Below are 16753 nucleotides of genomic sequence, written 5' to 3'. Positions count from 1 at the left end.
AACCTGTGGAGTATTCATGTCTAGGTGCATCTTTATAATTTTTACGTTCCACACTTTCGTTACCAAACAGACTATTCCGTGTTGCCTCAGCATGTGATCTTTTAACCAATCCTTCATTTAGTGAAGTTGTTCCATAAATTTCGTGTCGTCTTGGTTTGATTCAGTCCTACCTCATCTGTTATCCAATTTACTCGTCTGATCTTTCAGCATACACTATATTTCGAAAATCAGATTACTGTTATAATACTACGTACACTTCTGTTATACTCCGAAATCCCAGTCTTCTCGGAACAGTCACGTTGCAATTAAAGAGAAACTAGTGAATAAGTTGGCACACTTCTGATCCGTGAGGGTCTTGTTTTTATGACTGGCATTAAATTTGCCGTTTCCCTTCCAGTGTAGAGGATTGTACTTCATTCTGTCCACGTCAGTTAATGGGTCTCACGTCAATGGAAACACTGCGCACTGCAACCACCAGGTTCAAATTCCCACCAATATCCAGAACAGTGCTCCACTCCAAGGCTATTTACCCCTATTTAAAAGAGTGCCACCAAGACGAAAACGATAGCGCTGAAGTAGTGCACTGAAGTTCAGTAACGTGCAAGTTTAATTATGCAGCAACACCACAAAAATTAAGTCTCACAGAACCACTTGCAAAGTGAAGCCCACCAATCGAGATTGTGATCATGACCTGCATCAGGATTAGGTTCAAATAAGAAACAACTGCGACAGTAATATTTTGACACGAACTGAATAACGTCCCTTAAAATTTTATTCTCTGGTAACGCAACAAGCGGCTCCAGCCATCACCTGGCAACAGCTGGAATTCTTCGGATCACGTCGAGTTTCTTTGTGCTCCTCTCGTAGCTCGCCGTTCCTAATGACGTCATGTGTCGCGTCTGAACCTAGACCTCGTTACCTCATACGACGACCTCGACCACGTTTTACGTAAGATGAATAATGCTTTGAATCCTGAAGTATTACTCAACCACATGACTTTACCAATGAATGACGGTTAACGTTAGTTTTATGCCTATAATGGCACACCCCACACGCGATCTGCCCCTATTTTTAACACATGTCAACCTCGTTCGTCTGGGAAAGTATGTTTTCGAAAAAAGTATACAGCAAGGAATCTAGCGGGAAGTTTCTGTTCTTTTCCTATGACGTTACGAGATTTAAAGTGCCATGCATTCCCTGAAATTAGCTCCCAAGAAACTTTGAAAATAACGCTGCAAAGGTTTATCGGAATAACTTACTTCTCAGCAAGCAGAACTGTATGTTTGAACAGAATTAATGCTCTAGACAGACTTCCACAACCCCAGTAAACAGTAACCTTTCAAGAACTATGTCCTAATCAGAACACAGTAACTGATGTGTTTCCTACCGTTAATCAAAATTTTAAAGCTCTGTTTTCGATGTCTGGTATTGAAGAGCGACACATGACAAGTTCTGAAAAGAAAATTACAGTATTTGACACCAACGTATCCCCAAGTCTGACCAATTACATAATTGGTGCACGATGATGTGGGCAACATCTCCATTTCGTATTTAACAATGGAAGCTTATAACAAAACTTAAGTCTAAATTCTTCGTCCAGGTAACGGACCTGGAAAATTAAAAGGCTGTCAGTAAATTTTTACTGCGGAAATAGGATACGAGCCCAGAAAATTGATTACTGTGGAACTCCCACGTACTGTGTGCAACATGGTTACGCACAGCTAAAGAGCGTTCATAACGCATACAGTAGTCCGGAGAAGGCTTCGCGCTATCTGGTAGTAGATGCCTAATGACTGATAACAATGAAAGTAGGAGAAATTATTTTGTACTATTTAAGGTATTCTTCGCAACTCAAGTCTAACTAGGAAAACCAACGACGTTGTTAATTGTTCGGCAAAAACTTGAGATGCCCCGCCCCCTTTTCCCCTACACACACACACACACACACACACACACACACACACACACACACACACACGAGAGAGAGAGAGAGAGAGAGAGAGAGAGAGAGAGAGAGAGAGAGAGAGAGAGAAAAAATGAACTTTCTGCAAACATGGCTTACCACTTTTCCGCCGGCAACCATGTTTTTCTAGAACTCAGACGTGCACACAGAAGACAAGCTCGGCCAGAACTGAGCAAGAACTCCACCCGAACATCAACCGGGTGCACAGGCGCGGGAAGAGACTGACCTTGCTTCGTCCGCTCCACCAATAGAAAACTGCCCCAGCGACGTTGGCCAATAGCGACATAGCTGTGGCGTGACTTCATCGTTTTTGAAGCGCGACAACCACCTGTTACGCCTTCTCGAAGCCCTCGCTCCAAAAAATGCGAGGTGGGGAGTCCTATGCTGTACATTTGGCAGCAATGAGACAATTTTTTACCCTATAACTGAAATGGATTCTTGATCCGATACCAGAAATAACTTTAAGGCACTTCAAATGTACGTACAATTGAAACTGCAAAATGTTCGTAGTTACAGGAAACGAGACCGCAACAGGAATGGTAAATGAAGGTAACATACCGAGATTCATACATAGTAAGAACGAGTGAAGTATTCTGCCTCTTTCACGTACTGAGTCCCGGACGTCTTTCCATAATTGTTTACTTATGTTTCAGGCACGTATATGTCACTGACAAGAGATCTGTTTTTCTTTAACTCTACAATTCACTGACTAAAAATCAAAAACCGTCTGCTTCACTTGGTATTCACAGTATGTTCAACCACACAAGTGTTAATGAACGTTTCTTACAGAAAAATCTTTAGCAGCAGTGCCCTTGTTACGAAGTTTAAATTCAAAATTCGACAACTTTGAACACTGCATTCAACATTTTGCTGCTGCAGAATTTCAGTATTTACCTGCTGGAAAAACTTTCAGCACAAGCCCACAAACTAGTTTGATTTCCGTATTGTTTCCAACTTCTACTTGTCCTATAATCCGAAGATTTCCTTAGATAACTTTTGAAAATACATTTACATTGTATTATTAGAAATAATGAGGGTAACTCCAAAATAGGACAATATTACGTAGTATTGTCATCTTGGTCTTTAGTTCAAGAACTTTTATTCAACTCTCCAAGTTGGTCTATCCTGTACAAGCACCTTTATCTCTGATTAATTACTGCAACCTGCATCCATTTGAATCTGATTACACTGATGTCAAGGTCTATCTTTACCTCCCACTCTTCCATTATCATATGGACTATTCCTTGATGCCTCTGCATGTTTTCTAAGTGATCCTCTGTTTTATTCAAGTTGTACCATAAATCTGTTTTTCCCCGAGATTAAATGCAGCACCAAGTCAATTATTAGCTCTATCCATCTAATCTTTTGCATTCTTCTATAACATTTCAAAAGAAGTATTCTATTCTTGTCTGAACTGTTTATCTTCCACAATTCTCTTCCCAGAAGACTACTCCAGACAAATATCTTCAGAGAAGACTTCCTAGCACTTAAATTTATATTAGGCAAGCTGTGTTGCCCAGGTATTTATTCCAATTTTATTATCTCATTTGCCCCTCACCTTCTCTCCATGTCGTCCTTCCTGTTCTCTACCCTAATTATCCCACCCCCTCAGAAAGACTGTTGGTTCTTAGCTCCATAGTATTCATTTCCAGACTTAAGTAATTTCTACCGAGTTTGGCTGAAAGCTATCCAGGGGTTTAGGAGAAGTTTATCTGTGCCTGTATCTCTAGCAAATTTTGCTCTGCAGTTTCATCTTTATGCAGCTCAATGTTTATAATGTTGCACTGCCAGAACTGTGTTTCATAAAATGATATTTAGCAGGTACATCCAGTAATACATGTGAATACTGTCTGCAAAGTGTGGCATGAATACAGTAGTAAATAAGTAACCAAAACCTATTTATGCAGCAGTTTTACTGCATGAATAGCAAAAATGTAGGTGATGAACTTCAATCCTTCCATCACTTTGTGGGAGTTGTCAGCAAGACCAGTGTTGTGAATGTTTGAAATTGTGTGTAACATTACTTGCAAGTCCCTACGTACACTCATTCTCAAACACTGGATAAATAAAGTTTGGGTATTTGCACACTGTGGACACTCCTTTTCACCACACCCCTTTTACAGGTAGATACTTCTACTCCCACTGCATTTCTTTACAGACTAAAGTGGTATGTGTACCAGGTTTACTTGAAATTTGTCCAAATCTCTCTCTCTCTCTCTCTCTCACACACACACACACACACACACACACACACACACACACACACACACAGACAGACAGAGAGAGAGAGAGAGAGAGAGAGAGAGAGAGAGAGAGAGAGAGAGAGGTGTAAAGATGTAAAATTTCTTTCACCAATGCCATAGCCAGTATGCATTCTACACTAAGGTGGCAAAAGTCATGGGATAGCAATATGCACATATACAGATGCAGCAGTATCTAGTCAACAAGGTATGGAAGGGCAGTGCATTGATGAAGCTGTCATTTGTACTCAAGTGATTCATGTGAAAACATTTCTGACTATCAAGGCTGCACAATGGGAAGTAACAGACTTTGAACACTGAATGGTAGTTTGAATTAGACACTGGGGACATTCCATTTCATTTCAGAATTTGTTACACAATTCAACATTCCGTGACTCAGTGTCATGAGTGTGTCAAGAATTCCAAATTTCAGGCATTACCTCTCATTATGGACAATGCAGTTGCTGACACTTCACTGAATGACCAAGAGTAGCAGCATTTGCTTAAATTAGTCAATGCTAACACTGCACTGCACAAAATAACCACATAAATCAATATGGGACATATGCCAAACATATCCATTATGACAGTGTAGTGAAATTTGGCATTAATGGGCAATGGCAGCAGACAACTGATAAGTGCCTTTGCTAACAGCTTGACATCACCTGCAGTGCCCTCTTAAGCTTGTGACCTTTATCAGTTGCACACTAAAAGACCAGAAAACTGTGGCCTGGTCAGGCAAGTCCTGTTTTCAGTCAGTAATAGCTGATGGTAGGGTTTGGGTTTGAGTGTGGTGCAGATCCCACAAAGCCATGGACCCATGTTGTCAATAAGGCACTATGCAAGGTGGTGTTTGCTCCATAATGGTGTGGGGCTTTGTTTACATGGAATGGACTGGGTCCTCTGCTTATGTTCAGCTACACTGAGACCATTTACAGCCATTCATTGACTTCATGTTCCCAAACAATGTAATTTTTATGGATGACAAACCATCATACAACCAGCTAAAATTGCTCGTGACTGGTTTGAAGAACATCCTGCACAATTTGAGCAAATGTTTTAGCCACCCACATTGCCAGACATGAATCCCATTAACTAATTATGGGACATAATCAAAAGGTCAGTTCATGGAAAAAAACCTGCACCGCCAACACTAGATGTAGCATGGCTTGACTTGAGCCCATACCATGTCGAGCCAGTTTCTTACAACTGGCAAAAGGAGATCCAACAGGATATCCTGTGACTTGTCACGTTAGTGTATATCCTCCATCAGTTACTGTGCTGCCCAAATAGCTGCACTCTTAGTGTATTGTTTCCTAATTCAATTCCCTGAACATCACCTGATACACATGTCAAAAGCCTGAATAAGCACAGCCCTCTGCAAGATGGGCAGGAAGAGCGTTAATAGTGTTCTGGAAGGTATCAACAGAGTTTTGGAACCATGCTGAGCAATGGCCGACTGTACCATGTTTCTGAGTTGAGGATTTATGGCACAAATAACCCAACTGATATGGCTTTCAGAATTCTGACTGGATTTAAACCCAGTCAGCCAGGGAGTACAGTAAACTACTCATAGTGCTTTTTAACTACAAGCAGACACTGAGCAGTGTGGCATACTGCACTATCCCACTGGTAGATGCCATCATACCACGGAAAAATAAACTGCATATAGGAGCAAACAAGGTCCATAAGGATAGATGCCTACTTGTGTTGATCTGTCACACCTTCCACAATGAATGTCACACAGAGACGGCCATGAAAATGTTTCCCAGGTCATAATGCTCCGTCTTCCAGCCCGGACCATTCTGACGATCGTTGCAGGGTGTTTGCTTTCAAACATTTCACACCATACATACCAATGGCCATCTGTCCATTGGAGCATAAAACACGATTCATCTGAAAAGGCCACCTGTTGCCACTCAGTGGATATCCAGTTGCAGTATTAGTGTGCGAATTCCAGCCTTTGTCACCAATGAACAACAGTAAGTATGTGTGCATGAACCAGGCAACTGCTGTTAAGGCCCATATGCAGCAATGTTTGCTGAGTAGTCATTGAGGAGAGCCATTACTGGTAGCCCCGTGGATTCATCTGCACCATCGGGTTACGTCTATTTGCTCATACACCTCTCTGGAACCGTCTTTCACACCTTTTGTCTATGGCCTGTGATGCATCACAGTTGCCTCAGCACTTGTTTTGCACAGCACCATTCTGTCATGCACAGTATACTTTAATCTTTTAGGCATGTGAATAGTTTACTAAGCCATTATAGAAATGCTTCTGTCTCTATCTGAAAACCAATGTTTCAGGCACAAGATAAATTTATGTTTCCACATTATGACAATGCCTTCACTGTGCCGCCGCCCCCCCCCCCCCCCCCCCAACATGCTTTATATATTCTCCACTGATAGTGCTGTCACCTGTTGTCTGAGTGGACATTGCATGTTGATGTCCAACACTGGCAGGTACATTTATGTGACTGGACCATGTAATTCCACTACACTTCATTGCCTTTGGTTGTTTTTGTCTTTGAAGACTTTCCATTCCATTCAACTACACTTACAAATCCTTTGCAGCCTGACAATTTCAATGCCATTCGCAAACCACAAATTTTTATCTCTTTTCCCTCAAGTTTAACTCCCAGTTCAAATTTCTAGATGGTTTCCTTTAGTGTTGGCTGAATGTACAGACTGAATAAAATTGGCGATAGGCAAAACCCTGCCCCATTCACTTCAACCACTGCTGCTGTGTCAAGTTCAACTGTTGAGCAGTAGTCAGATTTATGTACAGGTTATAAAAAACCTTTCAATCCCTATATTAAAACCCTGTCTTCAAAATTTCAATAAGTGTAGTCCCATCAACAGTGTCAAAAGTTTTCTTTATCTACAAATTATGTTCATATCTGCCGTTTTCCACCGAGATTTCAAGGTAAGACATGTGGTCAAGTACTGCCTTAAGTGTTCCTACATTTCTCTGGGACCCAAAGCGGTCATCTCTCAGTAAATACTTTGGGTCCGTATTCTAAATTATCGGATGTATGTACTGAGAACAAACTGAATGACTTTTGCAGATGTGAAATTTCTAAGCTCTAACTTTTGTGTTGTGGGTAATATTGACATTTTCCTCTCCAAAATCAGAGAAGTTCCCATTCAGTAATGGATCTTGGTATCACAGTCTGAAAAATGAGTGGTGCGCAGAAGGGTGTAATAAGTTTTGTGTGTGTGTGTGTGTGTGTGTGTGTTAGATCCAAAGTACAACAGTCTTTTCAATGTGCCTATCTGTAACTCAATGGGTCATCTTTAACAATGTGTAGCAATCTATCCTTCACCTATACTGTTGTCTACAGAGTTTGAAAATAGTAACATCCCTAAATACAATACAAGAAGGGATAATGACTTACCACTGACAAGCTGTACTGTAAATGTAAAACAGTCTCTCTCCATCTCCTAACAAGGAAGCCACAATTATAATCCACAGAACATGCTAATAACCAACCTACTTCAGCAATTAAAGATCCACATATCTGGACTGGTTGGCAACAATGTAACAGCATTCACCACCATAAATGAATGTGTCATTTAAAATACAGGCAGACCCTAGGGAAGTACTTCCATATACTTCAAATTCATTTGCTGTCTCTAAGCCAACACACTTCATTGCAAAATATTTACATTTTTCAGACTGATCTATGTGCAACATGACAGGCCTGACAGAACCTGTATTTTGTATGACAATATTAGAGAAATGATGTTATAACAATACAGACATCAGCACCCTTATTCCCACAGAAAGACTAGTATTTTTCTGTAAGAAACTCAGCATCAATTGTGGCTTAGCAACTGCTAAAAGAATAAGTGACGGCTGTTAAGGACATTCAAAATGTTATTTCATCTTGTTTTACCACTGAACTTCACTACTCTGGCTAGCCTGTAACAGTTTTAATAAGCGATGCCACCATGCACATAAGGCTAAATGCTACAAAACTGCACTCTTACAAAAAGCCTCACTTTTTAAAAATCAAACTCACCCTTCTCTGTGCAGCTGGATCACACAATGAAAAACTGAAGTTTAAATATCATAAAGGAAAGTCTTTCAGTATACACAATTGGAAACTTTCCCTGTTCAAACTTTTGCATGATGCATTTAATGTCAATCATTCAGGTGTAACAAGAATCTCCAACCCATTACTTTAATCAAAGATCTCAAGGATAATCTTGTTTTATCCCACCCAAAAAAAAATCTTGGGAGGTGCAACAAAGGATGGAGCACAGTGTACTGAAGTTACGCCAGAAACAGGTGACCGATCTTTTATAAAAGAACTTATTAATTACAGCCTGAACTAGCCACAAAATGCTGGTTCAAGCAATGGTTCAAATGGTTCTGAGCACTATGGGACTTAACATCTGTGGTCATCAGTCCCCTAGAACTTAGAACTACTTAAACCTAACTAACCTAAGGACATCACACACATCCATGCCCGAGGCAGGATTCGAACCTGCGACCGTAGTAGTCCCGCGGTTCCGGACTGAGCGCCTAGAACCGCTAGACCAACGCGGCCGGCTGGTTCAAGCAATAAAAATAATATTTTGTCAAAAGCAATACCTCCACCAGCTACTCTGCTAGATTACAATGTTTAGTTTCAAGGCTTAAAATTAATCTTACACTATTCAGTAATCTCCCACATTATCTCAAGGCACCTTTCTTACCATTGTAACTGTTTGAATTGCCATGCAGTGCTTTGCACAGTAGTTATGTAGATACCACCGTCATTTTCATGGTATCATAGTGATTAGGGTCTACACTCAATTTTTTTCTCCCCACATCTTTGCCTAGGTCTAACATTATTAGAAATGTTAAGAGTTTTTCATAACTCCCATACTTACCAAGTAATGTCAAAGCTGACAATCTTTGTCCTAGCAATAGTACTTGCTTACCTTCACCCACTGCTGCCTACTAAATTAGTAACCTTACCAATTATAGTAAGGATATAAATGTACAAAAGCAAATTATGCTCACACCCATACTTTAATGTTGCCTTTAATGTTTTAGCATATTTTTATTTTCCTACATAATCAGAAATGTTGTGCATAGGCTTCACACCAGGAGTATGAACTTTTTACCACCAATGTTTCTGGGTGTTTTGTGTATCCATTCAGATATGATTCAACCTTCTGTGACCAATTTGGCCACACCTGAAAGGCCAACATAATCATGTCCACATTTGGAGAAGTCCCAAAAAGTTTGATCAACACTGACAATGGCTGTAAAAGGCCTCCAGTCTTAATTTAGATTTTTATTTGAATATACAAGTTCTCTGCCTTCACATGATGTGGCATCAAATGCTATGAACAGAGCAGAATTCCAAACCAGCAAACTATGTTCTACCAATGCGAATTTATAACCAAGCAAAAATTCAATAAGGGTTCACAGTTGCCATGTTATTCAATAGAGGCCCATGCTTTATTGTTTGAGCTTGAGTGTGTGGTGAAAAAAATTCTTAACAGCCACAACAGTTCACCCATGTACTACAGGATCCCAGAGAAATATTCTGAGCTTGTTTTGAGCACAACTGTGCTACAAATAAGGTCTAAATTTTAGCAGGCATTCACACAAAAAGAACTGCACCACCTTCTGCAAGCAGCTATTTTCAGTCTTCTTTGAAAGTCTATCACTGTCATATGATGTTCATTGTAATTATCTTCTTGGTTACTTTTCCCTTCTAATTCATCAGGTTTTTAAACCTTCCCACACATTGTTTATTTCCTTGTCCCACCACATCTTTGCAGACCCAGGGGTTCCTCCAATCCTGAAATAAATACCTGTAGTCACCAATCAGATAACGGAATTAAGGATTCAAGGCTGGCATCAATTTTTCTTGCCTGCTATGCAAAACCATTCTTTCTAGCTTTCATAATGGCTTTACATTTTTCACTAATTTAAGACATTCTATTCATATAACTTCTGCAGAAACCACACCAATCCACACAGCCTACCAACTGCAAAAGCAATAATGGTGAAGTCTATAAAAGTATGGTAGTGAAATCTCTGAACTGTCTACTGAGAAGCAAAGCGTAATGAAACATTTTGCCCTAAATGGAATTAGGAAAACTTGGATGCCCAAATCATAAGCTAGAAGATGCAAATAATGAAATAAAGTACTAATTTAAATATCTCTGCACAATCCACTTTCACACCTTACTGACTAAATTTCTCCTTATAGATGAGCTGAGAGTTTCAAATATTGTGTATGTCTTTTATTCACTGTTTTAGCCATCAGTACTTTGGTTCAAAGGCTTGTGTAGACACTTCCCATCCCATATATTACTAATTTACTGAGTACTCCAAGTCTGCAAGGCTGACTGCCACACATGGGGCCCGGGATCAATTCCTAGCTGAGTAATTTTATGCATTCAGACTAGGTGTGTCGTCATTGATGCACAAGTCACCGAAGTGGTGTCAAAATGACTTTCACATGACATTCAACCTGAGACATGGTCTCCTGGCCAATAATGCCCTACACTGTTTCATTTTAGTCTGTCTAAATCTGTTACTATTCTTTTCATAATTAGGGACACCAAAGCAACAACTTTCCTTGTAACCACATTTCACTGATTACTGTATGTGTCATTTCACCAGTTGGACAACTGGCAAAGGTCAGGGGCAAACAAATCACTGAAGCACCTTCTAACTGAAGGAATTTCACAAGGCCATTGAGCCTCATAAAATTATTACCACTTTCTCTTAAATTCCAACTTGCTTTAAATGTATAGCGTACCATCTAATTGAGATTATACCCATATTTCGGGAGCATGCTGAACCACATTAACAACAATGTTTATACTTTTCATTTTAAATATCACAGGAAAATGCCAAGCCTCACAACTACGTTAACATTAATTGCACGAAGCATCCGTACTACTAAAAACTATAAAACTTCTTTGAGACTGGATGACTTTACAACTGGAAGTTATTACCTAGGTATTTATGTAACTGGATTTTTCCTGTGACAACAGATTGGCATTTACCTAACAATGCTAATATTTATGCAACTGGGAAATACATTATCATATACATTTGTGCCCAACTTTCACAATTTTCACCTAATCACCACCAAAGTGCTGGAACATATCTACCAACTACAATACAATCAGAAAAGATATAACTTACTGAATACTTTTGAGAACAAAGAGTAATATTAACAAGTTATGGATATCACAAATAACTATGTATGCTTTAGTCTTGAGCTCATTTACCTAAATCTGGTACAAACTACCCAATAACCCATACATTTACTGTCAAATTGATGTCCAGATTTTTATTGGCAGTATTCTTCTAATTATCTTTGTTTTCATATTTTTGTCGGACATGTTACCTGCCCACGAAACAGAGCAACTTTAGATTTACGGGACATGTCATAATTTGACTTAATTCAAATATTACCTGACAAAAATCTGATCAGCAGCTACAATTTCCACCCTTAGCAAAACTCTGCAGAGAGTGGTATTACATTGAAATTGCACTGAATTTAAACCTTCTGGCACAGTAAAAGTGTGCGAGCAATTATGTGACGTGTTGACAGGTGATAAACTTGCTTGAGAGTTGGAAAAGCCAAGAAATATACGAGAGCTTACAATACTTTGCCACATGCAAAACACTTTCTCCATCATAAAAACAAACTGCAATGTAAAGACAGAAAACTTAATAGATATTGCATACATCAACTATTTTGGCAGACATTAAGAATTTAGGCCTATATTACATAAACTACAAAAAATGTAAGACAGGCAACCAGCAAAGCTATAGTACACAAACCGTGATAAGCTGAAACCAGCTTTGTGAAATAAAAGTGGTAAAAAAAGTCTTAAAAAACCCTTTAAAGTTCCACATCCTCTAGGCAGGATTATGGTATTTTAGTTGGTAGATATTTTCCAGGGTCGACAGAAGCGTACGGTCCAACGCGTCGGCTTTGACCCGTGACTTAAGGGTGTTGTGTGTGACGTCATGACGGCGCGGAGTTTGGTTTGAGTGTGGCTGTCTCCAGTTCCGTTTTATCTTATTTTATTTACTTTTCTGGTCTGTTCGTTCTATCTCGTAAGATTTTTTTAAAATTTAAAAACACTTATTACTTATTTTAATTATCTGTTTCCTCGAGTTTCTGTTTTAGTTTATTATATTTATCTTTGATCTGTTCGTTCTATCCCGTGAGATTTTTTTTTTTTTTTTTTTTTTTTAAAGACAAAAAACACTAGTCAGCTACTGAAGCATCTTTATCTTCTATGGGTTGCAGGGGTTACGACCCCTGGGGAGGTGGGTCGGTATTCATGCATGGCTGTCTTCACTTACACGTTGTAGGTACGCAAGGCGTCTAAATTTGTTTATATTTAGTTTGCCCCCCACCCAAAACACCCCATTTCCCGCGCTTGTCCCATTAGTGTCATTAGGCTTCTTGTGGAAAGTGTGTGTGTGTGTTTGTTTGTTTCCGCCACATTTGTGACGTCATGGGTCAAAGCAGACGGGTGGGATCGGACGCTTCCGTATTTCCATTTTCCAGCACTTTGGTGGTGACTAGGTGAAAATTGTGAAAGTTGGGCACAAATGTATCTGATAATGTATTTCCCAGTTGCATAAATATTAGGATTGTTAGCTAAATACTAATCTGTTGTGTACCACTCTCACAATTCTTTATTATGTTCTTGCTTTCTAGAAGACTGCCAGAACAGTACTCCTCCCCACACAGCAATCAACATGCTACATAAGACTGACTGTGAGCCCCATGGTCTAACAACTTACTCTAGCAGGAAGCTCTTCTTTGCAATGGTTAGCCTAAAAAAGTTCAGCAACTGTGATGACTTGCTAGTCACCTTGCCAGAGATTGTGGAAGAATCAGTCCTTTTCATATCAATGCTACTCTCTTGGCATCCACTGCCATAAATGGTGAGAATTGTGTACTGGCCCAAACCCTTCCAGTGCTCATACTTTATTCACAGTACAATATGCAGCCAATCATATGTACAAGACTACTTAACTGATTTGTCTTTTGTATGACTTTTCAAAAATTAGCCAACAGTTAAAAGTTAGGTAAATATTCAGGAGATCTCTGGCTACACGAAACGCCCACAGAAGAATTTACATCTACATCCATACTCCGCAAGCCACCTGACTGTGTGCTGTACCTCAGTTTTCAACAGTGGATGTAGTTCTGTCATGTTAACTTCCAATGGTGCACAGCATTTTACAAAACTGGCCAATCCCAGTTCTGCCAATATGACTTAAAGAAGTAACAATATTTTTGTTCACAATTTAGAAATCATTTATCCCTAAGCCTCATCTTTCCCATTTCACTCCCCAAATGCTTTTAGTGCAGTAAACCATGCTGTTGGTGCTGGCATCTGATAAAATCAATAAGCATTACTCTAATGTGTCACTACCTAACTTACAACTAGACCAAACGGATAGATTTCCTTTATTAATTTTAAACACCCAAAGCATGTTTTATGCAACTAGTGTGGCTACCTGCCTGCATCACTACTTATTGCTATGAAAATTTAACAGTCATGATGCCAAAATTATAGCTTTTAAAATGATGTCTCATGGGTTTTGGTTCTCTTGCTTCATGAGGCCACATTTTAAGTAGCATTATTGTAACCAACACTGGAATCTGATTAAAACATTTGGGAGTTAAGTGCCGAGTCAATGTCTTCTTTCCTCAAGACCTTTCATTCTGGAAGTGTAATACTTACTACCTATATTAAAATAACTTCGCATCCATATAATCCTTTAATATTTTTATTAAACATTACATCATGAAATAGTGCTATAATTCTTGTATCACATTACATTTCAAAAACGGTACTCACTGATTTCGGCATTTTTACTGGCTCGATGTGTCTGCAGGTGAAAGAAAGATCCTGTGGAAAAATGTTAATTCTCATTATACTTGACATACGTGACATACTTCCCTATATCGTTAACAAAAATAAATGTCAAGGCACTGAAAAAGTGTCTCTTGGTGAATGCTTAAACAAACTACAATTACGGAAACACACACAAACAATAATTGCTGGTACTCTGCAACAACAACGTTAACGATTTATTCAACATCTCACAAAGTAAAATTCAGAGAGGAAAGGAAAAAAAAAGTAGCGATGGAGCCTCTAATATTGCAGCGAAAGCACTATTCCAGGACAAATATTCGTGATGTTTGAAACATTTGGTGGTAAACAACATAAAAACTAAATAGCACCACCACTACATTTACACGCACATTTCTTTAGCGCTTTAAAAACTTGTCTGCAGACCTGTCATGTGACAGGGCTACTCTTAAAAGTTGCACGCTGTGATATTCTTGTCAGGGTTTTAGAAATTCATACCACCACCGTAACAAATCGCGATACCTGATGCCCTGCCTTCAATGCATGGCCTACCTTTCGCAAACTATTTATCACGTTAAAATTCCTTTCTGTGAATTCCTTGGTGCACAAAATTGACGGATATAACCTGCTAGTATAGTACAACAAATAGACCTTCACCTTCGAAACAGTTTAACTATTTAGGAATGCAAACACACAACACTCACCACTAATCAACTGTCTTCCAACAGCGGTATCTTCACTCTACACCACTCCCTTTCACAACTTCAACTATCCGTATCACGTCACGTTGACTGACACCTCACACGTATAAAGATGGCGGTTCAAGGGTGTGGCGATCTTTGGTACGTCTCCGCTGCTTACTACCAAAGATTAGTATGGATGTGGTGTATAAAAGTATAGATATTCGGTATAATCAAACACAGCAAAATATCATAAATTAATTACGCTCGCTACATTGTCTTAATACGTTTTCATACATTAGGGAAGTAGTGGAAGGTCTGTTCAGTTACAACAATTTGAAGTGATGTAGACGTACTATTTGGCATCTCATGAAGTTCACTGACTTATATAGCATATTGTAGACGTATCATAAAATAAATACTCTTCTACGTAACCAAAAAATAGAGTTTTGCTCTTCGTTTACATCCAGTTCCTCATAGATGGAGCATTAGCTAAGCTGGACAAAGACACTTTAGGAAAACAGGTTTGACTTGTTGACACCAAATTGGCATGGGGCTGATGTGATTCAAAGGAACTATGGAACGTCTAAACCAGAATACGCGAATGGGGATTTACAACCTGCTTCTTCTGAACACAATACCAGTCCTTTAAAAATTGTACAGTTTCACTCGGTTTCTATGAAAGTTAAAATGAAGCACAAATTTCAGAATGTTGTTGCCCATATGCAACGATCTGTCTGCGCAAATGTCTAAATCGCTTCAAATATGGTGTCTTAACATGACACAAGTTTCAATCTATTGCTCGCCCGCCATCTGTCAGCCTAGAAAAGAAACTTCAGCGGCAAACGACTAGGTTGTCAGAACATCAAATTTCATTTCATTTGTTCAGAAACTCTGGTCATGGGGAAACACCATTACGCTTGTTTTCGCTGCCTGTGTTGAAAAAAAGTGCAGGAAACAGAAAGATAGATCAAAATGGTGTGAGGCAGCATAAGTGTAGACAGTTTTCGCATATAAATTTACTTCGCGAGTTTGAGGGCAAAACCAACGACTCAGATGGTTCAAATGGCTCTAAGCACTATGTGACTTAACATCTGAGGTCATCAGTCCCCTAGACTTAGAACTACTCAAACCTAACTAACCTAAAGACATCACACACATCCATGGCCGAGGCAGGATTCGAACCTGCGACCGTAGCAGATGGGCGGTTCTGGACTGAAGCGCCTAGAACCGCTCGATCACAGCGGCCGGCAAACCAAGGACTGGCATAGTTGTTTGCGGATGGATTTGGAAACATACGAAGGACATTTCATAAATAATGCACAGCTTGGTGTTACTGTGAACTGTCTGAAGTAACTACAATGAAAATTTCGTCGGACAGGCACTATGTGATCAGAAGTACCTGGACATCCCCAAAAACATACGTTTTTCATATTAGGTGCATTTTACTGCCACCTACTGCTTAGGTACTCCATATCAGCGACCTCAGTAGTCATTCGACATCGTGAGAGAGCAGAATGGGGTGCTCCGCGGAACTCACGGAATTCGAACGTGGTCAGGTGATTGAGTGTCATGTGTATCATACGTATGTCTGCGAGATTTCCACACTCCTAAACATCCCTAGGTCAACTGTTTCCTATGTGGTAGTGAAGTGGAAACGTGAAGGGACACTTACAGCACAAAAGCGTACAGGCCGACCTTGTCTGTTGACTGGCAGAGTCTGCCGACAGTTGAAGAGGGTCGTAATGTGTGATAGGCAGGCATCTATCCAGACCATCACACAGGAATTCCAAACTGCATCGGGATCCACTGCAAGTACTGTAACAGTTAGTGGGAGATGAGGAAATTTGGATTTCATGGTAGAGAGGCTGCTCATAAGCCACACATCACGCCAGTAAATGCCGAACGACGCTTCGCTTGGTGTAAGGAGCGTAAACATTGGTCGATTGAACAGTGGGAAAGCGTTGTATGGAGTGACGAATCACGGTACACAATGTGGC

General features: G+C 39.7%; 1 protein-coding gene across 2 annotated transcripts in view; it reads right to left on the bottom strand.

Moving 5' to 3' along the window:
* Window positions 1-14920, bottom strand: part of LOC124617025 (moesin/ezrin/radixin homolog 1) — a 90374-nt gene extending 75454 nt beyond the window's left edge. Inside the window, exons 1-2 of one of the 2 annotated variants that reach the window (XM_047145233.1) lie at window positions 14778-14920; window positions 14059-14109 (exon numbers count right to left, since the gene is read on the bottom strand). In XM_047145233.1, coding sequence (XP_047001189.1) covers window positions 14059-14070 — 12 coding nt within the window. In that variant the 5' untranslated portion in view covers window positions 14071-14109; window positions 14778-14920. Of the gene's footprint in view, window positions 1-2062; window positions 2186-14058; window positions 14110-14777 lie in introns of those variants that run through there. The other variant, XM_047145232.1, reaches the window with a different exon arrangement.
* Between the last annotated feature and the right edge of the window lie 1833 nt (window positions 14921-16753).

The sequence above is a fragment of the Schistocerca americana genome, chromosome 1 (genome assembly GCF_021461395.2).
Source record: "Schistocerca americana isolate TAMUIC-IGC-003095 chromosome 1, iqSchAmer2.1, whole genome shotgun sequence".
Classification (NCBI taxonomy): domain Eukaryota; kingdom Metazoa; phylum Arthropoda; class Insecta; order Orthoptera; family Acrididae; genus Schistocerca; species Schistocerca americana.
Note: the sequence above shows the minus strand (reverse complement) of the source record. Positions and strands in the feature narration are given on the sequence as shown.